This window comes from Perna viridis, chromosome 14, assembly GCF_037379345.1.
Source record: "Perna viridis isolate PV_CMFRI_1.1 ecotype Kerala chromosome 14, ASM3737934v1, whole genome shotgun sequence".
Classification (NCBI taxonomy): Eukaryota; Metazoa; Mollusca; class Bivalvia; order Mytilida; family Mytilidae; genus Perna; species Perna viridis.
In genome coordinates, this window is record NC_142458.1 from 19,567,633 (window position 1) to 19,595,579 (window position 27,947).

Sequence of the window (27,947 nt, forward strand, 5' to 3'; positions counted from 1 at the left end):
AAGCAGATTAATCTATAGTTTTAACGTTATATATTAATAAAATTTCTGTTAAATTAAATCGACCTTCGATTCCAACATTCATTCATGAATTAGATAGTTATTTTAGTATTTCTATAGAGCTACTGTTTAATACTGTCCAATTTCATTCTGTATTGATATCTTTGCGGTGTGTAGTGGGTGCACACCGAAAAGAAATGATATTCATCCTCTATGTTCCTACTAATCACATGATTTACAAATACGTTTTTTTTTCTCAAACGAAAGTTACTGGTGATAGATCTTTTTATTTTAGATTTATATAAATCAATATATGGGGGTCTTTTAGACGGAATAAATATTTTACGGAAAAATGACAGTTTTTCACTCATAGCTAGTGAGCCTACTAAATTTTGCTTAAACTGATTGCGTAGTCTCTGTTCGATTCTTTTGATATAAAATTGAAGGTTATTAAGTTTTTAGTTAAGATGACAGAACCCTAATTTATTAAGTATATTTTTTACATGGGACATCCACAAGTTGGTGTTTTTAACTTCTCTGAACATTTCGTAGACTAGTGTATCAGGGGAGCTAAGGATATGGTTTAAAAATATGTTGGTTATTCACTCTTTCGAATTAATTATCCCATTAAAAATACCGTTCATATTGAGATATTCAAACCCATCACGCAGAGACGTGTCCAGAAAGTAGTAATTTACTGTATATGGCTTCGCGGAAAACGTCACCAGTTCGATTTCGGAAATTGTAATATTGAGACTTCCGCCTAATCTGTCATCTGCTAGAATTTTTGTTTCTGCGTAATTATTCCCTGACATCGTTCACTTAATGTATTAAAAAAACAAACAAATGGTAAAAACAAGTAAATTTCTTAAAAAAAAACAAAACAAAACAAACAAACAAAAACAAACAAACAAACAAAAAGACAGATTTTACCGATAACTAGATTAAATGCCTAGTAGTAGTACTGAACTGACTACTCTTAATTTGCTTTCAAATAAATTAAGGCCAAACAAAATTATACCTTTCCTGTTACAAGACCGACTCGTGTCTTGACCCCTTGACCGACTTATTTTTAAGTTACCATATATTAAAAAGTACCACCAAATGACCCGACATTTTACATTCGAATTTCAGTTTCCACAAAGTCCCGGTGGTTGATCACTTTTTTTAAAGTTGTTTTCTATGATTATGAAATTTGGGAATAAAATAAGTAAATGTAATAAAATAATATTCCATTTTTTCTCTTGACATGTAACAGGAAACAGAAGTACAATGTATAATTTTATTTGGTCTGATTTCAATAAGGTATTTCAACATGAGAAATTAAGATTTGTGAACAAATGAATTCAGATTTTTTTCTGTTGAAGTTCTTTAACAAAATTCTCCACTTTTCAAGGTGATTTTATTGACATAAAACGGGGAAATTCACCTGGTGCCTCCTTGTATTGAAAATCCTGCTGATATAAATTTTCAAGGTCAATTTTAGTTAACCAAAAAGAAAAATAAGTATAATTGTCAAACTTTATACTCTTTTATGTACTTCCACAGAGTAAGTTGTTTTTGTAACTATAAACCTTCTGTTACAAGACTTTGGTTCTAGACTCATAAGGCTCATGTAACACACAAAATGTATATTCTACAAGAATGACGAACTGAATATAAGGTATAAATACTTGGACAATGTAGTAAAATCTTTGCATTTATTTTCTTCATTTGCCATACCCATTTTGCCAGATTTTTTGGAAGAGAAGTACTAATATAAATTTTTTTTTCTAATTTTTCATACCTTAATTAACTGGGTATAGGTTACTGGGTACCTTAAAATGTCTTGCTTTAATGATTTCCATTTTGTTTGTGCACCCATCATATTATTACTTAAGTGCTCAAACATGCTATGATTTAGTTATAATCTAGTGTGATTTTCTCAAGTTTGTTGAATATAGTGGGGTCTTAATATCTTTGGGTTGTTGCCCCTTTGTCTTATATATTGAATTTGTCACATTATAATTAATATTTGTATTATATTTTCTGTGGATTTGAAAGACATTTTCTTTCATATCAATATCAATTATTTCAAGAAAAAAAAGCTCATGATATTGAACAATTTAAAAAAGTATTGGTAAAACATACTCTATTTTGAAGTAGTTTAGCTCATGACAAGTAAAAACTGACTTCTGCATTTCAACTGATTTAAATCATAAATCATGAAGGAAAATGTTGAAGGTAATGGGTTGGTATCTGTCCGTTTGTCCACAAAAAGTTCAAATCAACTTAAGCTTTCAAGTGGGGAAGGTTGTTTAATGACTGCAAATGGAGTTAATTCAACTTTGGGTTTTTCTTAATTGCTCAATAATTAATATATTAATAAAAGATTAATTTTAAGATTTGTGTTAAGTACAGTTATACTGCCATTGCTAGTATTTTTTTGTTAGAAAATAGCCTATGCTTACAGGGAAATTGATTTGACAGGGATAAATGGTAGTTAGCTGTAGTGATGGATCGTCAAGGAGAGACTATACACATGATAAATAAAAGTCCTATCTCCTCACAAATGTCAGACAGTGTGCTGATCTTGGAAGAGACAGATATTAAAGAAGAACATGGTATAAATTTGTTTAAACAATGCAAGATATAATTGTTCAAGGTTTGAAACTGAAATATTGTTTCATTAGGGCCCTGCCACAAAAAGTGGTGGTCACCCTATTTTGATCACTGTTGGTCTGTTACAATTTGTGTCTGTACTGTAACTTTTATTGTCGTTCGATATGAACTTACAATATTTTGAATTTGGGTTGATCACCTAAAGGTAATGTGTTGTGTTCCATAGATAGTGGCCTATAACCTTGAACTGTTACCTCAGGGTCAAATTCCCATTTTTTCGGTGACAAACTTGTGTCAGGGCTATAACTTTTTTGTCTTTCTGTGTGGGCTAATGATATTTGGCATATGGGTAGATCAGCTTAAGACAATATGGAAAGCGACCTATGACCTTGAGCCTGACTTCAAGGTCTAATTCTGTTTTTTAGCTCACCTGACCAAAGGCCATGTGAGCTATTGCCATCACTTGGCGTCCGTTGTCGTTGTCCATCGTCATTGTCGTCATCCGTCGTCATTGTCATCGTCGTCATTAACAATTATAGAAAGCTCTTCTTCTCTAAAACTACTTGACTAATTAGAACCAAACTTGGTATGAATGTTCCTTGAGGTATCCTGCATAGAAATGTGGTGGGGATTTTTGATTCTTCGAAAAACATGGCAGCTGTTACTAAAAATAGAACATAGGGGTCAGACAGTAGTTTTTTTTATATATCTCCAAAACCGTTAGGTTAAGCTAAATTCTGACATCGCGTGATAGTGTTTAGCATGATGAGATCTATCTATGGTCAAATATTCGTTTTAATTTGTTTAGCCATGTTGGAGTTCTTGCTCTTTTTTAATGTTTTTTTTGTGTTTTTGCTGCAGTTACTTAAAATAGGGAACAGATAGTTAGGTTAAGCTAAATTCTTTTAATAGCAGAAATGTTACTTGATATTAGGACTACAGTAGTCTTTAGGGATAAAAGTTGTCAGACGACTCCTTGTAAGAGTTATTGCCCTTGAAAGGTGAAAATGACTTTTTTTACAGTTTTCAGTCAGTATCTTGAAAACTGTGATAGGTTAAAAGAAACTTTCAGTTATTGTAACGATCCTTATGATAAGTCCTAACAAAGACTTCTTGAGTCATAATTGTTGGACAACTACCTGTTAAATTTATTGCCTTTGAAAGGCAAAACACAACCAGGTGAGCGATTCAGGCTCCTGGGAGCCTCTTGTTCTTTTTTTTTCAGTATATATGGCTTAATTGCCACAGTGGGGCTCACAAAGATGGATTCCATTTAAATGATTTCTAGCTGATTATAGATTCATGAACCATGGCTTAGACCACAGCTGTTTATAATTCAATGCATATTATGTAGATGTAGTTTGCAGTCCTAGCAAAATTCTTCTTGGAACATGTCTGACACAAACTCAGTTTTAAACTTTCTTTTAACATAATCAGTTTAAACTTCTAAGAATATGGGATATATTTTTTTTCTGTGTTTATTTCTGTTGATAGGTCATTAATTTGTCTGATTAAACATTTTGTAAACACAGAACCCTGCCTAAACCACTAACTAGATAAAATTATTTAGGTATGAAAGATTTTTTATTTTTCCTGTGCATGAAGGGCAACTATCAAATACTCAAACCTTATACCTGTATTGCATGATATTAAAGCTAAAGTAAGGGTGCTCAAGGGAACCAAGATTCTAGTGGAAATCAATATAATGTATTCCAGGGACAAAGACTAGACATGGAAAACAAAGACACACAACAAAGAACATAAAATAACCAAAATAATACGTACTAAGTAACAAAAGTAAATGAGCAACTCTGACTCCACTGAAAACTGGGAGCATGGTCCAGGAGCACCGGTAGGGTAATGGTCCTCTGCTTTTCTAGAAATACCCGCCGAGTTGCTCATAAGAAGTCGTCCGGGGTAGTGGTCGAAAGAGGAAAGGGACACGTTGAGCATGGACCAGGTGTGCCTGTAAACGTCTCATGAAAAGGTCCCTGAAACCCCCAGTTATGATGAAAACATTTCACAGTTTTATTACCATTTTTATTATACATGTATATGCACTGAATTGTACATCATATACAAACTATTTGATAGCCAAATGAATGGTGAAAATAAATATCAGAAAAAAATAATAATAAAAAAACAAACTTGTGATGTTGTTTGCCTTTAAACATCTCCTAAATAAAGCTGTTTTATCTAATGAAAGTTTCCTACCTTGTGTAATAAATGGCTAAAGATTGATTCCAAAAAAGCTAAATTATATTTACCATTTGTTTTTAGTCTTGAATATGGTATTTCTGATTAAAATTACACTGATTAATTATGTATGACTTGTGTTTTTCTAAGTTTAATGACTTTAACTACGAACTTTAAGTTTTCACAAATTTCCCAATTTAAAGAAAGATTGATGCACATTTTCCCAATAAAAATAGTTTTAAAAAAAGCCTTCAATATCATTCAAACACAAAAAGAAATACACTTTTTATTTGGGGAAGTAGAGGGTCTTATACCCTAATCAGATCAGTGGAGTAATTGTTGTAGACTGCTGCAATTGATAAATGAACTATGCTTTTTCTTTGCAGTGAACAGTCAGGGTGACCATGTATCTCAGATGTTTATTCCTCATGCCATTAACCATGTAGATTGTATCAGGATGAGGAATGGTCTCACTGAAATATTAGAGGAGCTGAAATTAAGAAGAGTATGTTAGGTTATATAAAAATTGCAAGAGTAATCAAGGGAAGCAAGATTTTAGCAGGAATCAAACAAATTCAATCCAGGGATAAAGACTACAATAGTTGTCTAAAAATAAAGACTAGACATACACACTACCAGTGTTCTAGGATTTTTCAAAAATTGAGGTTTCCTCAGGAAAAGCCCATATAAAATCAACTTTCCCACAGTCAATGACTGCTTTCCTAACAAATCCTTACAGCATATGAGGTTTTCAACTTGCCATTGGAAAGTGTAACTAAGTACCTAACTTTCCCTGACCCAAATTTCACTTGCCCTGTGTAATGGGAAATAGGAATCATAGAACACTGACAACCAGTCTTTGCCATCTTAATTTCAAACAACAAGCTCCTACCCTTAATCTGAAAAGAATTTTATATGAAATACATTAGCTTGGAAGCAAAATGTCTGCAAGCCCTCATCTATTTTTACCAATATTGATTGGTGGGCTGTCCCAATTTTGAAGACTGAATAACAAAACGACATATACAAAGAAACAAAATCAAATGGTCAACTCAGAGTCTACAAAAAAAACTGGCCATGGACCAGATGCACTGGTAGGGTAAGTAACCTCTGCTTTTCTAGAAACACCTGCTGAAGTCAAAGGTAGACAAAAGAGAAAAGGAAATCGGTATGAGGTTAAAGAGGTTTAATCAAATTCCCTTTCAATGAGTGGGTGGCACTAGGAAAACACATTATTATTTTGTCATTCTGTCTCAGAACTTAGTCACAATTTTCTTAACTCCCTTGATTGATTTAAAATTTGTTAAGTGGCTTTATATAGATCTACAGGTATACAACTATAGGTATACATCTATTGTAAGTGATTTTGCTTGCTGTTTTTTGTCGACTTCTTGTATACATTGGTATCTGTAAGTTTTTTGCGTATCTTTTCAAGATAAAAATCAAGAATCAGGGAAATGAGGCAAGCTGAAAAACTCTGTGATCTCAGAAATGGTAACCCTTTCAGAATTCAGCCAATTGTGCAGGTTTCTTGCTGTCACAGGAAAAAACTGCACCCATCCTGGTATTTGACTTCCCAAAATAAATTTTCTAATTTGCCACAATCAGTTAAAGGGCTTATAGCTAGCAACCCAGATCAAAATGTTTTGATGCCTTTTTGATACATACAACATGCCTTCAAATACTGTGCTGGTCTTAAGCTTCTGATACAGAGCTAAAAAAACATCATGTTTTATTTATTTTACCAGTACTTTAATGCATTGTATAGGATGTAGCCCAAATCAAATCAAATCAAATCAGAGAAGCTTTATTTTAAATCGACAAGTTCATTACAGCAATACAACATTTATGCTCTTCAGAGCTTTTATAACCGACATAAGGTATGTAAATAGCTTTACATTGCATGCATACATGTAATATGCATTGACAAAGCAATAAGGCAAACAGTTATAAGACAGACACGTAGAGCACACTGATATAAATAGTAAGCCCTCATAATGGTGATCAATTCAAATTCAACTTTTGACATTAGAAACACTGAGAGCCCGATTTTAGCTGCCTTTTATTTCTCATTGTTTTATAATATTTTTTTTTATGAAAGTTATGGGGCATAAAAGAGAAAAAGGAGAGTTAGCTGTATTGCATGCTATCTAAGCTATTTTTATTTTGCATCTTATCATTTATCTATTTACAGAATAATGACGTTGAAAATGAAGACCGAATCAGATACCTTGTGCAGGAGAAATATGAACTGGAAAGAAAATTGGTATGACACTTTAAAACTTCGAAAATTAAATCAATTCTGATGGTATTTTTAAAGTCTATTTACTTCTTACAGTTGTTCCATGGATAATAAGCCTGTTTTAGAATATATTCAAAATTTGAATTAAGATTAAATAGGGTTTGTAAGTCGCGTTCTAGTTTCAGTTTCCTTTCCGGAATTTATGATTTAGAACATACTGAAATCCAAAGACTGATCTGCATTCTATTGTTTACTTTCAGAAAATCGAAACACTGCATCACAATGCAAAATCTTCTGTTTTACGCTTTTCTTAACATTTTTATCCTGTAGAACTAGATATTTGTCATTTTTTATTAGTTTTTATACACAGAAAGATATGTGCTTTTTTATTGAATTCAATGCTATGTTAATGAAGAATCTCCATGCATTTGAATGGTAGACGAGGACTCATTCTCATGAAACTACAGTCACGTCACGAGACTTACATATCCTATTATGGACAGTCTGTTGACAGTTGAAAAGGTTTCTTTAAATTCTCAAGTTATCTCCCCTCAATAATAAAATCTCTAAGTACTCATAAGATTTTATTTAAGAGTTTGATTTGAAGCTGTCATGATCTGGAAGAACCAAATATTTTTAGGTGTACATAAAATACTGTAAACAATTTATTTTTACATGCATTTCAGGATATAATAAATTTGATTTCCCAACTTTTTATTTTTGGGACTATGCAAACATTGTCTTGCTTGTGAAAATAAGGAAAAATAAGTCCCTTACAAAAATAAGTAAGTTCACAGTGGCTATTTTATTGTGTAAGAACAACTTTGGTATCTCATTCTAATTTGAAGAGGGTTTATGAATCCCAAAATTCTGGAAAATTTATAGAATGCACCATACAATGTGATGAATAACAAAATCCATGACTTTAATGGGCAAAAATAAAACATTGCAGTAAAATCTACTTATTATTACTGTTTAAGGTTAACATTTCTAAATTTCATTTGACACTAAATGAAGAAGTTTTCAGAAAGTCAGCTTTACCCCTGTCTATATTTGATAAGAATTTGATATATTTAGGATACTGCAAAGTCAAATTTGATAACAGCTTCTAATGAAGAAGTTTTCCAAACGTCAGCTTTACCCTTGTCTGTTGTTGATATAAGTTTGATATATTTTAGGATACTGCAAAGTCACATTTGATAACAGCTTCTGAGGATAATGATAAGAAAGCTAAAGAGATAAAAAGGCAGTATGATGACCAAATCAAGTCTTTACAGACTGAAGTGGTTAGATATTTATAGATTATCCACAATTTGATTGTTTTCCTAATTATACTTACAGCCTGATATTTTCTATCTCAGGCTATACTGCTGTGATCCTTAAAAAAATGTTTGCAATCACTAATGACAAGTTATGTCAGTTTTGAAGGTGTTGACAGAACATCATATCCTGCACTATCTGACTCAATGTGATATTTTATGCCACGACTTCCAAACTGCCAGTATTCTGTACTATTACATAGCAGTTTCAAAATTGGTCTGTGTACCAAAAAGATTTTCTTTTAGAGCCCATGATGAATTTAAATTAAAGCCTTGGCTGGGAAATGTTTTTGGGGTACTAATAACTAGTACACACTTGAAATTTGTTTTTGGGTGATCCTTGGTTTATTCATACAGTTAAATTTAACTGTTCATTCCTTTTCTCATCATTCTGTTGAGTGTACTATAACATGGAGAAATATGTATCTTGCATCAAGGGTTAGGTTTCAGTTTTACCAGAAGCTGTCTGAAACTTCCTAGTCTTGCTCTTTAACGTTGTGTTTTATTCTTCTCTTACTTCTAATATTAAATATTTAATATTTTTTAAAATAGTTCTTTAAAAGCAAGACCAAATGTGAGCTAGAATATTGTTGTATGAATGCAAGGGAAAATAATCCAACTTAAGGCACATCTGTTTTTTCATTGACTGCGTGAATACCTGAGAAGATATTTGAATATGTACAACATAATCTTTTTTATGCGATCACTAGAAAAAGCTGACTTTTTTTTTAGAAACAGAATGATGTATTTAAAGAATGTACCCAGAAGGAAACTAAAGCTCTCAAAGATGACATCAGAAATTTGCAGGTTTTTGTATGATATATTTTAAAGTATTGACATTTAAAGTGGTTTAAAAAAAGATCCATGATTAAAATATTCTAATGAATATAAATAGCAATATTAGCTAACAAAATTTATACATTGACAGCTTAAGGAACAAATTTGCTTGCTGTTTGCTTGGAAAGTTAAGACAATGTATGTTCACATTGCTCGTCTATAGATAAAGTAGTCAAGGAAATATGGAGACATTGTTAAGAAGTGGCAAAACTTAACACAAAAAAAAGAAAAAAAACAACATTACACGATTATATATGTCTGTTACTGATGCGAGAAAAATGTAAAGGCTATTACGCTAATATCAAGATCTTGCTTCTCATGAGAGCCAGGGTCTTGCTATTCAAAAGATTTAGCTGTTGGACATTAAGGTTATCCACTGGATAAGCCTTGTACAATCTATACTAGTTTCAAGTATCCAGTGGATAAATATTTATCTTGTGGATAAAATTTTGAAAAACTGGTCTGATTTCAATTTCAAACTTTCTTATTGGAACATGTTATTGCAGTATATCTTTTATTGAGTCATATATCATTCCTTTATTCTCGCTATTAAGCCTTGGCTATTGCCTCAGCTTAATTAATACAAGATCTGGGAATGATAAGGAACCAGATACAAAAACAGCCATACATCTTAAAGTCTCAAAATCAGAATTTTAATAACATATGTTGGCTCTTTTCAGTTGACAAATTACAATTTAGAAAAGAAATTAAAAGAACAAGGGAGAAAACTCCAGTTTCAGACATCATCAGCTAATCAGCATCTACATCAACTGTCATCAGCTGAAGAAAAGTTCCAGTCAGTGTCAGCATACTGTAAGAAATTATGTAACAGTCAAGAGAGATTAGCAAGAAGTGGTAAGAGGTTCATTTCAAAATCCAGCATTTCTAGTTAAATAAATCTCTTTCATTACCTGTAAAATTGATACTCTTGTTGGCCTTCCTTTTTTTTCCATTTGGTGCTTTTCATAATTCAGATTATGTTAATTGGCAGTAAAATTCTCTAAGTTGAAATTGTTGACAAATATCAATTAAATTAAATTAAATAATCTTATTTTCTTTTTTATGTATTTTCTTGGCATGTCATGTTAATCAATTCTGTAATGAATAATTTTAGAGTGAATTGTTACGAATGTACAGTCATACATCATTTGAAGAAGTTTGGCATAGAGAAAATAACTGGAAATGCAGGAGCCTTCTTATTTGGCCTTAAAAAGGGCTGTTTTTACACTTGATAATTGCCGAAAAATAATGTGATATCATTCAAAGATTTAGTTTTTGATGCTTCTACATAGTCAACTCTTAACAGCAATTTATGAAGTGTGACTACATGCTCTTAAATTTATTCTTTTAATATGTACTGCGTATGAGATCATGAAAGGGAAATTTTAGAATATGTAGAATACTGTAAAAAAGTAGACCATGTAAAGTTAATTTTTTGGTTCATGTGCTAAAACTTGTACAAATTATTCCAGAGGAGACAATTAAAAATAAGAATCTTTCCATATTGAAGAATATGGTAAACATTCATATGATTTTAATAAACAAGTGCAAGATATGAACTATTGGAGGTTAGAGTATTATGATAATAATGTTTGTAAGGACTCTTCTGTTCTTCCATTTAATCAAGTGATAAAATCTGAGAACCAGATTTTTAGTTTTTCTCTGCCTTAAGCTAGGTTTCCACTCAATACTTACCTTTCATATAAAAGTGATCTTATCCAAGAATATACACTAAGTATTCTGCTGTCTTCTTAAAGACTACAGACAAGTGAATTTACTCCTAGTAAAATATAGTGTTGTGACTTTATGGTAATTACCAGATTTTTGTTATTCTTTATAGCTGCATGTGTGTGCTGTGTTGTGATTTAAGATTAATCTTTATTTGGGTTAGAGTCATAGCTATTTACTGAAGCTTTTTTTCCAAAAGATCTTAATATTTCAGACATAAGTTTGTGACACCTTCAGATAAGACTTAAAAAAAAGGCTGACATATGGCCTAAATTTAAAGGCATTGGTTGATTTTTTTCAAAAAAAGTTGTACAGTGTGATGTCATGGTACAAAAGAACATTGTGATGTCATTACTCATCAAATTTTAGCACAAACCTTCAGTAAAATGGACTTTAGATTTTACCAATTACTCTACCAAACAATCTAGGTATACTCATAGCTGTATTCTTGAGGTAATATATTTTATCTAGTTCTGTATCACAATTGGTAACTGAAAATCTTAACATCCTATTGGTGTTGCAACTGTAGATGGTATACAATAAATGTATTGAAGATTGAAAAAAAATGCATATAGCAGAGAAGCATTTATTTAGTTGGAAATAAACCAATTAGAAAAAACATTATTGCTTATATGAATCACAAATAATATAGGTGGTCAATAAATTAAAAAAAAAATCTAATTATAAATTATATTCTTTGATATAAATAATTAGAATGCTTGATAATGTTTGGAATAGTTCATGTTTGTGAAACCTGTTTAAACCAAACCATTAGTCTTTGTAACAATCATGCAAAATCTGTATGTGATACACCCACCCCAAAAAAGGCTACACATTTTTATTTTTGTTATTAAGTTACTTTATAGGTCTTTATGATGAACTGTATAACTATTCTTTCCAGTCTGCTCTAAGGAGATAATTCCCAATTGAAAATCCAACAGTTTCTATTGTATTTTAGTGTCATTTACAGGGTTATCTCCCTTTATTTTAAAATCTACAATACATTCTATATAATTTTTATCACCTAAGAACAAACAAAAGTTATACAAAAAGCTACATGTTAATTCATTTACTATAACATTTTAAACAAAATATCAAAAATAAAGATATGTAGGCTTTCCTACCATGAATCATATTTTTGCTAATTTTTATCTGGAGTGCTACTTCAATGCGGTATAATGGGTCTGTCACTCGAAAATGGTAATTGTTGGCCATTTCTGGCCATTTTTTGATACATGTTGGGTTCAACAGGAGCAAAACAGGAACCAAAGCACATTCATCCCACAGCCTGTACCTTGTGAAGGCTACTGAAGCCAAATAAGGTTTGTTACAGTCACATGTGGGGGTCAGAAGTCTCCTGAAGGGTCACTCATGTGAAACATTTAGAATTTTTTTTCCAATTTTTGGCCTCTCAGTTTGGCCTAAAACTGTAAGTAGTCAATACAAGGGATGGACATAGATACGGTGACATCATTCTTATTTAGATTCAAGGCAAAATAGAACACTATAGATTAACTCTGCTCTGGCGAGGGGTTGAGAAATGAGCCCTACTCCCTAAAAAAATAACACTTTTTTGGGCTGCGGAAACTCATGACCTCTTCTTTCAGCTCTCAAGTCATTATTTTTTACCAAATTCTATATCAGATAGCCTAATTTTAAAGCACAGTCACGCTGCTTGCAGATGGACACTAATTGGGCTCTCCTAAACTAAGATTAACACTGTGAGAACCAATAAAGTGTAACCAGGGCCAATCCTAAACAGGTCCAGAGGCAGCATGACAAGAGTTAAATTTAAGAAATAAAAAAAAGCAAGTACAAAATAACCTTGAATACAAACCTTGTCAATTAAAGTTAGAGAGTATTACGAATAAATAGGAAAAATGATCAAAAAGAATTTTTCATTCTTTTTCAAATCCACCAATAAATTTTGAAATGAGTAGCGTGGAGCTTTGATTTGAGACTAGTCCAGCATTTAGCCCAAAGTGAGTTGATGAGTAATAATAATGTTATGTGATTATCATGATCAAGTTTTGCTAAAATACGCTGCCATTTCAAGTTTTTAATGAGATCTATTGATTATGAAACAACTTGCAGTCAGTTTGACAAAAAAAATCTTAATGGCTGTTCCATTAAAAGATATGGGCCACCTCAGGAAGACACTTTTTCACCAGGGAAGTCACCTATAGAAATTCTATTTATGTATTATAATCTCTATTTTGTGAAGAGACCTATACATCCACCCATATACAAAGAGGAAAAAGTGCTTTCTGCCTGCTCCTCATATGTCTAACTGGAACAGCCTTAAGTGTAGAATTAGTTTTAAGTTATGATGTCATAATTATCTAAGTATTGTGACATCAAAATATGTAGGTAATTTTTCACTGAGATTTTTTGACGAAATCTGCCATTGATTCTTATTTTTACTTTTATGAATATCCCTATGCAGATTTGGTTGTGTGATACACTTGCATGTCAGCAGTGCTCCTAAAGTTGCAAGAATTACTTCGACTTAACATATTGAATTTATCCGGGATTGACTAATTAATTAATGTACATTATATTAACTATCCAATCTCAAACATTTTAAACTCTATTCTGTAGTTCATGTTTATTATTGCAAACTGTATATATGTATAAATAAGTATGACCATTACATCTTCCACTCAGTAATCATAGCTCCTCGGTGGTACACCAAACTGTCTTTCTGTAAATTGTTCACATGATTCTCTAATGCTTGATTTTTGGCAGCAAGTTCTTCATTCTGTGCATTAAGAGAATGTATTTGTTTATTTTTAGATTTTAATGTTGATTCTAGCTTTTTTGTTGTTTCTTTTTGCTTTTCCAACTCTTTCTTCAATTTCGTAACATCTCTTGATGACTTTTTCTCTGAACCATTACTGGATCTTATTTTCTTCTTTTCTTCCTGCAGAGATAATTTCATTTCATTTATAGTGTTTTGTAAACTATGGACTTTGCGATCAATTAGTCTTGGTAAAGACATGTATGAAGTAGCAGGATCTCGTGATGATGTTCCTAATGCACGGTAACAACGATACTGCAGTGTATGAACAGTGTCTGCCAACTGGTTCACTAGGTTACCAGGATGGGTGTCATGTGACATTGTACTATTTTGGTCATCAACACCATAAACCAAGGGACATAACTTCATATTTACTACATCTATAAGTTTGTCATTTATGTCTTTTGGCATTTCTTTTTGAGCTTTTTCATATTCACTATCCAGTCTAGTAGCAATCCAAGAATAGTCTCTCCTAAGCTTGTTGACGAAGGTTGGGAAACATTGGGGTCCTCGCCTAGGTAAGATTTCCATTAGTTTGGCAGCCTTGGCTCTCCTTGAAGTCTCGGTCTGAAATTGAAGAAATAATCTAGCTTCAGTTTTCATTTTTTTTTTACGAGGTAGTGCTGTTTGTTGAGAAGTTACATCATAAGGATTAGATAGAGCTAAAAGATAACAAGTTAAAATAACTAGACAAAAAACTAGTCGTTGAGAATTTTGAAGGAAAGGACCATTGTTGTTTTAATGGGAGTCTTAACTATTTGTTCACTGCAATGATCTTGATCATCTGCGTCAGGACCTAAAATATTTATTTTTATTATAAGTAGTATTTGAATTGACAGCCAAGAAGACATTTAGATATTGTAAGTCCTCTGGAATAATTTTTGCTCATTTTCTCATCAAATTCATATACAGTAAAACTTCTCAAAACCGGTCACCACTGGGACAAGATAAAATAGCCGGTTTATAGGGGTGCCGGTTTTGTGAAAAATAGCAATACATTCTAAGAGCTGTTTCCATTAATGTGTTCTATAACCCTACACCTTGTCAGTTTGTTGGTCGAGACATCTTTAATGCAAATTCAAAATTTTTGGCCTTTTATTACATTTCAAAGCTTGCATCATTTGTAAAGATTTGATTTTACAAACGGTACTGCCAACAAAAAAATGTTCACGGTTTTGAAATCTGTTTATTAAAGATCAAAGAGCTATTGATGGTAATCACAAATAATATAGGTGGTCAATAAATTAAAAAAAAATCTAATTATAAATTATATTCTTTGATATAAATAATTAGAATGCTTGATAATGTTTGGAATAGTTCATATTTGTGAAACCTGTTTAAACCAAACCATTAGTCTTTGTAACAATCATGCAAAATCTGTATGTGATACACCCACCCCAAAAAAGGGTACACATTTTTATTTTTGTTATTAAGTTACTTTATAGGTCTTTATGATGAACTGTATAACTATTCTTTCCAGTCTGCTCTAAGGAGATAATTCCCAATTGAAAATCCAACAGTTTCTATTGTATTTTAGTGTCATTTACAGGGTTATCTCCCTTTATTTTAAAATCTACAATACATTCTATATAATTTTTATCACCTAAGAACAAACAAAAGTTATACAAAAAGTACATGTTAATTCATTTACTATAACATTTTAAACAAAATATCAAAAATAAAGATATGTAGGCTTTCCTACCATGAATCATATTTTTGCTAATTTTTTATTACATTTCAAAGCTTGCATCATTTGTAAAGATTTGATTTTACAAACGGTACTGCCAACAAAAAAATGTTCACGGTTTTGAAATCTGTTTATTAAAGATCAAAGAGCTATTGATGGTAATCAATTATTTGCATTGTTTTTGTAAATTACCTATCAACAAAGTCTAATAATTTCACCCCTATGTTGTTCAGGCTTGGGCACAGGTCACATTAGTTAACAGTTAAAAGATTGTAAAGATTGTACTATTAAATGACCCTGGTTGCCTGACGTGTGTACACACCAATTAACAGCCAACCAGTGACAAAATGTAATGTCTGGATTAAATTTGTTGTTTTAACTACTGTCCCTTTCAGTTATCATCTGTCCACTGATGAAATGCAAAACAGTCAGTGAATGAATTATTAATTATGTAATATTACGTACAGTTTTGTTGACACATTTATTACAGGTGAACAATAACTGGGTGGCTGGAATTGAGAGGTTGTTTTTATTTCAAATATGTAACTAAAACTCTGAAAACTGGCCAAGGTACGGTTTTAGGGGGTGGCCTGTCTATTGAAGACAAAACACACAGGTTTTAAGGTATATCGGCCGGGATTTTTGAAATGGCCGGTTTGAAGGGAAGACCGGTTTTCTGAGGGTCCAGTTTGGAGAAGTTCCACTGTATTGATCATATTACTAAAAACCACCTAGCATGATTCGTTCACCAAGCAGGAGAACTAGTCTCCATATTTCGGCCAAAGAAAATAGATACGTTATGAGAGAAAGTCAATACAGTATTTTTTATTGAAAAAAGAATTTGGTACATATTTAGCTCTCTTAGTAAAAGGACTATATTAAACAATTCTTTCGAAGTCATGAGATTTATTTTGATAGAAACTCAATATATTTTTTTACTTTTGACAAATGTATGTAAGAAAACTGGACCATTCTTTATCATTCTTTTACGTAATTCTTAGTGCTTATCAAAATCAAATCTTTATTCTATCCTGGGTATCTATTCACAGCGTTGTTGGATTTATAAATTTATGTCCTTGTGTAAACAAACATGATCTTTTTGCATGGTTTTAAATGCATCTGTCAATAAATTGGCTTGTCAAATGAAACAAAGTTTTACAGTGTCATCATAGACGATTCGATGTCACAATGCTTTGGTTTGACAAAAAGTAAATATACGATCAGACTGATATGGACAGTCTTATTGAATTCACATAAATGCGAAATTTAAATTCAATATTTGCAATTGACAACTGAAATTTTTAATTTGTATGTATTTTTGAACTATATAATTGTGCACAAAATATTCTGTGCTAATGTTTTCTATAGGCCAAGTTTTATTATCTGGACGTAATTTTATGGTTGTGAAAAAAGTTAGACACTCCTTTCAAGTATTCAAGCATTACTCCATATACAAATTAGGAAGTTGATGACAGTTTGGATGAATCCAGTGAAACCTGTCTAAACCAAATCCTGAATATACCAAACACCTGTCTAATCCAAACCTTGAATATACGAAACACGTGTCTAAACCAAATCCTTAAGATATCGAACACCTGTCTAAACCAAATCCTGTATATACTGAACACTTGTCTAAACCAAATCCTTAATATACCAAACATCTGTCTAAACCACATCCTTAAGATATTAAACACCTGTCCAAACCAAACCCTGTATACACCAAACACCTGTATAAACCAAACCCTGTTTATACCAAACTCCTGTCTATAACCAAATCCTTAATATACCAAACATCTGTCTAAACCAAACCCTGTATATACTAAACTCCTGTATATACCAAATCCTTAATATACCGAACACCTGTTTAAACCAAATCCTTAATATACTGAACACCTGTCTAAACTTAACCCTTTTTATACAAAACAGCTGTCTAAACCAAACCCTGTATATACCAAACACGTGTCTAAACCAAACCTGTATATACAGAACACCTGTCTAAACCAAATCCTGAATATACTGAACTCCTGTCTAAACCAAATGCTGAATATACCAAACACAAGTCTAAACTAAACCCTAAATATACCGAACACCTGTCTAAACTCTTCTAAAATCTGTTTAAATGTATTTTGGACCAGGGTATACAGAAATTATCTAGGTGACTAAACCAAACAAATGCTTCAGTCCAATAGGGGTCAGTTTTTGACAGGTTTCATTGTATATGATCCATAATAGTATCTGATGCCAATTAATGTCATAGTTTAGAAGCACTGAGAGCCTGATTTCGGTCTGACAGGAAGTAAATGTTGTGCAGTGCTTTCCTTACAAATCTAGATAATTTGGTATCTTCTTCACTTAAAAGCGATTATTGTATGGTCTTCAGTAATTACTTTAATTTTAGATATTTTTTTCATGTCTGATTTACCTTAAGAGTTTGCAAGAGAGAAAGGTTAAATAGTATGAAAGAAAATACCAGTCTTGCTAATTAGCAACAATAAGTGACAACAGTGTAAAAAATATTGATAAGAAGGTTATTTTTCTATTAAAGGCAAAATAAAGTAAATGTATATCCATTTCAATAAAGTTGACAAGAAAAAATGAGTTTCAGATTTTGAAAATACAACTTCCAACAAACTTCCAAGTAAAAAGATTTAAAAAAAAAAGTGAAATGTTTAATTAAGGGATATTCCAGAAATAAATGCATGGGGGTTGGGTGGGCAATTTTAAAATTAATTTGAAAAATCTTTTAAAGTTTAAACAATCAACATGAAACCCAAAGAGTCAAAACTTAAGTAGCAGTCTTTGTAAGAATCATGCAAAATCTGAAAAATGGGATACACCCCAAAAAAAGGCTACATATTTTTATTTTTGTAATTAAGTTGTTTTATGGGTCTTTACTATGAAATGTGTAATTATTCATTCAAATCTGCCTGCTCTTAGGAGATAATCGACATTAAAAATACAGTAGTTTCTATTGTATTTGAGCGCCATTCACAGAGTTATCTCCCTTAATTTTGAAATCTACAGTGCATTCTATATAATTTTTATCTCCTAAGAGCATGGGCGATATGAAAAACCACATATTTATTTCTGTTTACTATGACATTTCAAACAAAATATCAAAAATAAAAAATATATAGGCTTTCCAACCATGAATCACATTTTGCGTTATTCTTAGCTGGAGTACTACATAATTGTAAAGAGCTTAACTATGGATGCTTGAGTTTAATGCCTTTTTCGTTGATTCTTCCTGACTTTTTATACCATGTAATACTAAGTGTCTGTTGATGTATAGACTGTTGGTCTCAAGTTTAGTAAGTAGACACAAAAATAGTTCATTTTTTAGTCCTTTACGTAAATGGGTCTATGAACGATATTCACATTCAATGGATATCAATATCAATGGATTTTGCATTGAAAATAATCAACACCTTGAAGAAACGACTGTTAAGAATCTCTATGTATGTATTATTTAGTGCTGACTTCACTTCCTGTGTTTTGTGTAAAGATTGAAAATACTTATCAAATATAAGGACTTGGAAGAAAATTTAATTCCTTAAAAAAGTCATAATAAAAAATTTAAAATTCAAGTATCTATTCTCCTTTTGAAAAGACTATAAATAAATAAGCCATTTGTTTGCTATCAAGCTACCATCTTTAAGTAATTGTCAATGAGACATTGGGTCAGATTTTTTTTTCTATTATAAAATTTTTTTCTGGCTTATTATTTGCTTCCTTCAATTATTGGACTTTTTAAAAAAAAAAAAAAAATGAAATCTTAGAATTAAGAATTACACATTGTTTAAAGCAGTTCTAAATTGTGGAAATGATAGTCATGTGAACAATGGATTTTTAAGAGGACCTTCTCTTTAAAAGTCGAAGAATGGCAGATACCTTCTGACATTTTAGGTCATTGGTTCAACTTAAATTATGCATATTTTATAAGTACCATATTGTGGGGTAATGTATCAACTTAACAACTTTATGAAAGAGTCAGTTACCATGGTAATATCTTTTACTTACCTCAATTAATTTACTTTGGTTCTCTGTGATGAGGTTTTCTATATAAAGGTCAAGGAGAAACTGTTTATCAATGTCAAGGTCACGTAGGATGTCCCTATGACACTGGTTTAGTGCCCTTTGTTGTTTTTGATCCATTTCTGGAATTAAATGATATTGTATCAAAATGAAATGCTCTGGAAAGGACCTAGATGGTAGAGAAATAACAAAAATATGGCTAAATAGAAAGTGTGGATCTGATACATAATAATTTCTGCATGATGGTAGAACAGAGATTTCCCATGAGTGAATATGATGGCGTTACATTGGAAATATATGAAATATTGGACCAAGATTTGATTGGACCAAGCATCTCCAAGACTTTGGAGTTCAGTTTATGAAATTATAAATTTTGAGAGCTTTGCCCATTTCACCATTGTATGGGATATATGTGTCTGTAAGACTGTAATCCACATCTTTAAAGTTGTGTTTTGTTTGTTTCACCAACAGAAGTATCAAAGTCACATGTAAGAGAGAAATATTTTGGGATAAAAAAAATTAAATTTATTAAACAGTTCCACAGTTTTTCTTTATATACACCCCATCAATGTTGATGAAACATTTTAAGGTATACTGTTGTCCATCCATGAGTGGAGGGGCAAAAAAGAAGATTTCATGTGGAAAAAAAAATGGGTAGGAAAAACAAAAAGAATTATTTTATTTTGAGGTGTCATATGTTTGTATTTGTATATATGATGTATTTGATGAAACATACACTAAAATTTTTTTCATTTGGAAATGTTTTTGTGTTGTCTTCATGATTATGAACTCTTGAGTGTCACGTTTGTATTTTATTTGTTTCTTGTTTCCTGATATTATTATCATATCTCCGATCCAAAGGAGAATGGGTATACTGTTATACCATTGTCCGTGAGTAATCTGTCCCTAATATTTTTTTTTTCGTTATAGTTTTCTCAGCAACTACACATCACATTTACTTGACATTTTAACGCATCCTTCTTGTATGCCGAAAGGTGGAATCCATTTTTTAACACATCCTTCTTGTATGCCATAAGGTGGGATCCATTTTTATAAAAAAGTTGACAACAATTTCCTGTTAAGCAAGGACTTTGTTTATATCCTTATTTCATAATTGAAGGTAGGGGTATCACTAGTGAGATTTCTTTTTTTTTTTTTGGTTATGTTTTGCCCAATTGAATTACACAGTCTTTTTTCTCTAATTAGATTTTTATTTCTCTAGTGCCTAAAATCATCAAAATTGGTGGAAAGAATGTACATAGCACCAACTACATATACTGGATGCAATAAGATATAAATTACATAAATTTAGTCCAAAATTGGTGCTATATATATGTATATCAATTTCAGTCAATCTTGAAAATTTTAGGCATTGAATAAATAGTTGATTTTGACTTAGAAAAAGCTTTAAAAGTTAATTTGTCATTAAAAAAAATGTGGAATTTTGTTTGCTAAGTACAAATAAAAGTTCACCCTCATTGCCCCCTACTATTTTATCCAGAGAAGCCTTTACTTTTTTGAAATCATATGAATCCAAGAAAACTTACACTTCTGTATTATGATAAATATGTGGCAATTTATTGATGTAAAACTCTTGTTTAGCTTCAGTAAGTTGTATCATTTTGGAAGTAGCCAAAAAAACTAGAGAATGTTGATGTTCAGTTAAGTTCTAACTTGGCTAGTGCTCTTAGATAAATTTCTAAAATCTACTTACTTTTCTTGTGTATCTATCCTACTACTACTACTACACTTCAAGCATATTCCATGAAGTATTGTGATGGTAAATACTACATCCCAGAAGGGATTTTGTTCCCTGTTCCTTCTCCCAGAGTTCTAGGTATATGTAGATAGCAGGTTTTTGATCGTTATTAGTTTTTAGTAAGATAACGTAACAGTTCTCCCTGGTATCCTGTCCTTGTGGAGCTTATGATTAAACACCACCGTATTTGTTTAGGATTAAAGATTCAAACATTTTAAATTTTACAATGCAGTTTTCATGTGTGTCTACAATCGGTATCTGTGGAAGAAATAAGCTTTTCAACATGTGGTTTATGATGAAATGCTTTTTGAAATGATTAAAGATTACAATTGGAAAATTTAAACTTCTCTTTTTGAAACTAGATATTAGTTTTATTTAGTATTGGATTTATACTGTGGCGTAAATGGGAAACCCCTTTAATCAGCTTATTTGGGATGACTTGTTATTTTTAAATCTTGATAATCAGTAATTAGTAAATGAAGTAAGATCTATTTAAGTACTATTCACTTAAAATTATGCTTTATAATTGAAGGCTCTTGTATGGAATAATTTAAATAATTCTGTCATTGATCATAGCTTGTGTGTACCCAGCTCCAAAGGAGATAGGATACTCCTTTTCCAATATCTGTTCATCACACTTTTTTCAAAAAAATTTTCTCTGCAATTTCTTGCTTGTCAAAGTCACTTGATATTTTGCCACAAGTTTTATATAGGTGTGTGATATATATTGGGAATAGATTTCATGCTTCTGTTTGTAGACTTGATTCATCATCATAATTTTGACCATAAACTTATGTGAATAGGGGTATCATTCATAGGGATTTGGTTATTAAGATTTCCATTTTTTAAATGATGACCAGGTACACTTTTAGTTTTTCCCTTTGCTTTAAATAAATACTGAACATTTCATGCCAAAAACTTCTCATATGCCATATCAACCAGAGACTCCAATACAGTGTAAAACTCATACAAGGGCCACCGGCTTGTGATAATATAGGTCAAGGATTGATACAGCATTAAATACAGATTTTGACATGTCATATGTTCATCATAACATATACTTTAACTATACTTCAGGTGTGTACTTTTTAGGGGTGTGATATGGAGTATGCAATATAGGTCTAGGGGTGTAATATAGAGTATGTGATATATATGTACATGTATGAATACCAAACAAAATCATGAATAAGATGAAGAATTTTTTTTAGATCTCAGTAATATTTAATAAAGGGTATACAGTTTTGATAACAGTCATATGAAAAAGGTGGGGAAAAAACCTCAGTCTCACCTTTATCAAATAAATTTTGACGTAGTATTACCCATGCAAGTACATTTTTTAAATGGGTTTTTATTCAGGATTAAAAAAATCACATTATCTATATTTCGTAGTATTCAACCTTCAAAAACTTTTCAGTCACAGGCTGTCTTTATTTTTCTCTCTTTCTTTCCTATTATCTGCATCTTTCAGTAGGTGTGTCAATGTTTCATGAAGGTTTAACTAGACTGTTTACTACAGAAGCATTAACTAAGGCATTTTAAAACAAATTTATTTAACAAAGAAATTGTAACTTGCATCCATTAACAAAGACATGGTTAGTCTTGGATGTAGGAAGAAGAAACCACTTGCCAATGAATGGACAAACATCACTCAAATTTTACAGTTGTATAGGTTGATTGGTAAATATGTTAACACCAAACATAATGCAATAGAAAAGATGACTGCTAAACGATTTCTCTTTCTTCAGCATAAAATGTAAATGATATGTATGAAAATAATGATACACATGCATTTCTCAATATTAAAACTCTCACTGCCCTTATTTACAGTAATTAAATTAAAAAACATATACATGTATTGAAAAAAAGGAATTCACATTTTCAGCTAAATGACAAAATCATAATAAATAATGCATGCGATTATTTCTGAATTTAAAGTAAGCACTTTCAATACCCTAATAGTGTTTGATATGGCGTAAAATATATATTAATATTATTTTAAAGAATTTTTTACATAATAATTTGTATGGTAATACATGTATAAAATACAAGGTTATAATAGGTCAATTTAAAGGTTGATTTTTTTTGTAATTATGTCCATTTATGTTGATGGTTATTAGATTGCAGTCTTAGTCAAATAACTCTGTAATGGTTGTCACACCTTGTGTGGCTTGAGTCTTGGCAGAACCATAGCGCTGTGTGTTTGGTTTCTCTAGCTCATCGAGTCTGACCTTGAGGTCAAGGTTCTCCTTTTCAAGTTGTAGGTTTGAGTTTTGCAGATTGCTGATTTTCTTATCTTTGTTTTTCATTGATAGTTCCAACTTTTTGTTTGCATCTTTCTGTTTTTGGAGGTCTTTCTTCAATTTGTTAATATCTTTGTTGACCTGAAAATGAAGTTAAATTTTGATACTTAATGGTTAAAGTGGCTGTTTATTTTGTTCCTTTTTTGTTTTTAAGTAATACTGTAGCTAAGAATCATGCAAAATGTGATTCATGGTTGGAAAGCCTACATACTTTTATTTTTGATATTTTGTTTGAAATGCCATAGTAAACAGAAATTAATATTCGATTTTTCATATAACCAATGCTCTTAGGAGATAAGAATTACATAGAATGCACTGTAGATTTAAAAATTGAGGGAGATAACTCTTTAAATGACACTCAAATACAATAGAATCTATTGGATTTTCAATATTGATTATCTCCTAAGAGCAGGCAGATTTGAATGAATAATTACACATTTCATAATATAGACCCATAAAACAACTTCATATAAAAAAAAAAATATATATAGCCTTTTTTTTAAGGTGTATCACATTTTACAGAATTTGCATGATTCTTACAAAGACTACTACTTAAGCTTGTAAAAACAAAATACAAACACTTGGACTTTTTAAAATATCTAGTCCAAGCTTTTGTAAAAAATATAATTTATACAAAACAAAGATAGAATATTAATGAAACAACTCAACTGGTTTCCAAAAAACATATAGGATTTTTTTTCTTAGCATTTATTTACTGCATTCTTATCCAGAGAATTCCAATTTTCATCATCAATTTCAAAGACTTTGATAGTAGTTACCATGGAAGTTTAGAATATTCTCAGACTTTAATATTTTTTAACTTATGTGTTGCGAGGGTCAGAAAAAAATAGTGATTTAATCACTTTACCCTTTTCTCATCACCATTTCTATAAGCTCTACTTTTCTTCCTCTCAGTATGAAGTTCTGTTCTGATTTCATTCACATCATCATGAAGTAACTGTACTTTCTTGGCTATCAACCCCGGTAGGGAAACCTCGGCTATACTGCTGTCATTTGTTGACATTTCTAAAGCCCTGAGGCTTCGATACTTTAGAGATGACATAAGTTCTGACAGTCGAGAAACTGACTGCCCAGGATGGTTGCTGGCTGGTGTTATAATGTTTCTCTCACACCCATAAACCATGGGACATATTTTCTGATTTATCACTTCTGTCAATTTTTCATTCACATCTTTTGGTATGTTTCTGCGCTCCTTGTTTAATTCTTTTTCCAGTTTTTCAGCGATCCAGGAATAGTCTTTACGAATTTTAGCCACAAATATTGGAAAACATGTTGGTCCCCTCCTTGGAATGATTTCTAAAAGCTTTGCACATTTTGACCTTCTTGTTTTTTCCTCCAGGATTGCATTCTTCTGCTCTTCAGTGATAATGTTGTCAAGGTATAAACTTAGTAGGAAAGGCCTGTCAATGTCAAGGTCATGTAATAGATCTCTATGGCAGTTGTGAAGTGCTCTTACTTGATTTGGGTCCATGGTTTTAGCCTTGTCCTTTAACGTTTATGTCTAGACAAATAGCAAAATTGTAAGAAGAATAAGAAAAGCTGTGATCTTTACATCTAAAAAGTTCAGAAGAGAAATGCTTTCGGTTAATGAGAAGATTCTTGATCAAATTACCTCTAAATTCCTACTAGATGGCATTGACTGATCATGAATTATGGATTTTGTTTTCTCACATCTGCCTTGAAGTACATTGTACACATTTTCTTCATTATTCAAACTTTTGAAAACCAATACAATTTTATGATTCAGATTGAAAACAAGTATAAATAACAGCACCTTCCTTACCCTTTTTATACCATGCCACACAAAGTGGCCAGGTATTATTTGATACTCTCCCAAAAGTTGCATATCCATCCCTCTGTCTGTCCATCTCCGACCGTTTCCAGGGAAGGGATCAATGAATTTTATGAAACTTTGCACACTTGTTTAGTAACATTTTTTAGCGATATGTAGTTTCCAAGTTTAATAGGTTATGTTAACATTTTACCTTCCTCTTTTTTCACCATTATGTGGGGGATATCACTTAATGTACCATATATTTTTTCTTTATGCAATTAAATACATATGAAGAAAATTTAGAAATAGACCCTGTTGTGCTAACTTTGGGGTAGTCAATGAGCATGCGTAGTGCATGCTCAATATACACTTCCGTTAGGAAAATTCTTTTGTTCTACCCATGCTCTACCTCGCAGAAGGGTATATTGAGCATGCTCACCAACTTACCACAAAAGGATCTATTGATAAGTTGCAATCCTTGTAAAAATGTATCAAACCATCTGCTATTTAGTTTTACATGACACAAAACAAAACTAATTATATAAATTAATTAATTCACCCTAACAAAAAAAAAAAAAAAAATCTTGTTTTTACCCATTAGGAAAATAAATGGTACAGGATACAGTTCAACTTACTTTTAAGTTCTTCCTTTCTTTTTATCAAGGACCTCCGGTATCTTTACATTGTTTTAATGGGGAATTCCATTCACTTTTGATTTTCATATTTTTATATAAGTATAAGTAATGCACGAAAGAATAACAATTAAATGCATGTCATAATAGACATATTATATCAGATATTGCAATATTATTACACTTTGAGGCTAACCATGGGATAAACATATATGTTTTGTTATTCATTAATGTTACGAATGTTTGTAATGCCATATTTGTCGGTTGTTTTGATGTAAAGAGTCTTAAAGTGGGTTACATTTAAAATAAAGTTGGTTTCCTTTTACTTGACCCAGGCTCCTGGCTTTGGGTAGGTAGGTAGTTAATTTGTTTTCCCAAAGTTCATATGATTCTGTTAAAACCATGATAAAAAAGTGAAAAATGTTGTTTTGAAAATTCAAAAATGATCTTGTCAGAGAATGGCCATGAAACTATTTGGGCAGGGCCAATTCTTATGGGTGGGTAGGGTAAGGGGAGCAAACTTAATTTTTCCCTCAATTCTATTCTCAGCTCAAATTTTGACCAATTTGAAGATTTGAGGAAATTTCCTACTCACGATTTTATACTGCATTTTTCACTGAAAAATGCACATTATGAATTGAATGCCTAAATAAAAATCTGTATTTATTGATTATTATTGGCATTCACATATAATACATTATAGTCAAAATTCTGATTGTGAATTTTTGGGAAACAGGTCTGAGGATAATTCACTAATTTCTCTGAACAATTCAAAAAAAAAGAAAAGAAAATTGGCAAAAATAAGTTGATTTTGAGTATGGTAAAAAGTAGGACAATTAAATGCACTACTCTCACAAGAAACAAACATGTTTCTTCTTTAATATAAACCCAATGATAGGCCTCTTAACTTGGTCGAAGTGACATGAGGAAGGATATATTCATGTTCTCACTACTTTTCTATATGGTAGGCGATGTGTGTTAATTTGGACATTAGATATGGGTCTTAAACGGTACTTCCTCTGACCCTGAGAGATCTAGTTACAGATAGTCTACTTATATCAATACAATTTCTAAATGGATTAGTTGGACTAGTTCACAGCTATTCTCTGTTGTGTAAATTCAATGTATTTAAAGAACTGATGATCTCATTTGATTGTATGAAACCTGTTTTAACCAAACACCAACCTTAATTAAAACAGACACCTGTGTAAACAAGGCATCTAAACTGTAATAATTGTTAACCACCTGCCTAAACAGAACATAACCATATCAGTCCATATTAGACAGGTTTCATTGTTTCATGGTCTAGATATTCACTTGGGCTAATTTTTAGAATCTAGGTCTGTGAGTCAGAAAAGTATGGGAAATTTATTTTGGCACTTGAAGGGTTAATCTTCTTACTGGCCTTGGTGCCCATAATTGTTGTACAAAGGAAGAGTGCATATGTTAGAAGTTAAAGTGTAATTAAGCAATAATACCTTTATGATATTTTATTGTAGTGTTAAGTGGTATAAATCATGTACCAATTAATGTGGCTTACAAATACTCATATGCATTGCTCAGTTTAAGAATAACATGGATTTTAAGATGTTGTGAAATCTTTTGAGATTGTTCATGCTAGAGCAATATTAATAGAAACAATTAAGGGAACACTGTTACCATTTTTTAAATGTAAAGCAGTTGAAATTTGGCAGGAAAAGGTTTCTCTTGATATTCCATTTATCTGTTTTTAAAAACCTGAAGAAATGAAGATTTCATAAAAAAAAATTCTGTAATAACATTTTAAGGTATATTAACGAAATTATGAAAAGAAAAGTGGGGGTTGCTGGGCAAGAGATATTAACGCTTAATAATGCTATGGATAAAACCAGTGGAATCTGAAAATCTGACAAAAATGACTAAGAACTATTATTAAACATGAGCAGAGAACTTAAATGTTAAGTGATTAACTTCACTGTTCTACCAGTTCAATAAAAATATTGATAATATTGATTTCAGAGTTTGGGAAAAGGTCATTCC

At 31.5% G+C, this 27,947-nt stretch overlaps 3 protein-coding genes across 7 annotated transcripts in view; 1 reads left to right on the forward strand and 2 right to left on the reverse strand.

Moving 5' to 3' along the window:
• Positions 1 to 756: 756 nt before the first annotated feature.
• LOC148598537 (uncharacterized) overlaps positions 757 to 27,947 on the forward strand; it is a 165,069-nt gene continuing 137,878 nt past the window's right edge. The window contains exons 1-7 of one of the 2 annotated variants that reach the window (XM_088561012.1): positions 757 to 846; positions 2,450 to 2,600; positions 5,181 to 5,299; positions 6,989 to 7,060; positions 8,215 to 8,322; positions 9,088 to 9,162; positions 9,873 to 10,047. In XM_088561012.1, coding sequence (XP_088417138.1) covers positions 2,492 to 2,600; positions 5,181 to 5,299; positions 6,989 to 7,060; positions 8,215 to 8,322; positions 9,088 to 9,162; positions 9,873 to 10,047 — 658 coding nt within the window. In that variant the 5' untranslated portion in view covers positions 757 to 846; positions 2,450 to 2,491. The remainder of the gene's footprint in view (positions 847 to 2,449; positions 2,601 to 5,180; positions 5,300 to 6,988; positions 7,061 to 8,214; positions 8,323 to 9,087; positions 9,163 to 9,872; positions 10,048 to 27,947) is intronic. The other variant, XM_088561013.1, reaches the window with a different exon arrangement.
• On the reverse strand, positions 11,493 to 21,561 carry LOC148598538 (uncharacterized). The gene is made up of 3 exons (XM_088561426.1): positions 21,157 to 21,561; positions 19,428 to 19,564; positions 11,493 to 14,287 (listed from the first exon to the last, which is right to left on the reverse strand). The coding sequence occupies exons 2-3, from the start codon at positions 19,560 to 19,562 to the stop codon at positions 13,571 to 13,573; spliced, it is 852 nt and encodes a 283-aa protein (XP_088417552.1). The 5' UTR covers positions 19,563 to 19,564; positions 21,157 to 21,561; the 3' UTR covers positions 11,493 to 13,570.
• LOC148598539 (uncharacterized) lies at positions 22,728 to 26,055 on the reverse strand. 4 transcript variants are annotated; one of them, XM_088561833.1, is made up of 3 exons: positions 25,932 to 26,055; positions 24,370 to 25,023; positions 22,728 to 23,582 (listed from the first exon to the last, which is right to left on the reverse strand). In XM_088561833.1, exons 2-3 carry the CDS (start codon positions 24,991 to 24,993, stop codon positions 23,328 to 23,330), a joined length of 879 nt encoding a protein of 292 aa, XP_088417959.1. In that variant the 5' UTR covers positions 24,994 to 25,023; positions 25,932 to 26,055; the 3' UTR covers positions 22,728 to 23,327. The 4 variants fall into 4 exon arrangements, with proteins under 4 accessions (XP_088417959.1, XP_088417961.1, XP_088417960.1 ...); XM_088561835.1 differs by having other exon boundaries at positions 24,370 to 25,076; positions 25,932 to 26,018; XM_088561834.1 differs by lacking the exon at positions 25,932 to 26,055 and adding an exon at positions 25,744 to 25,845.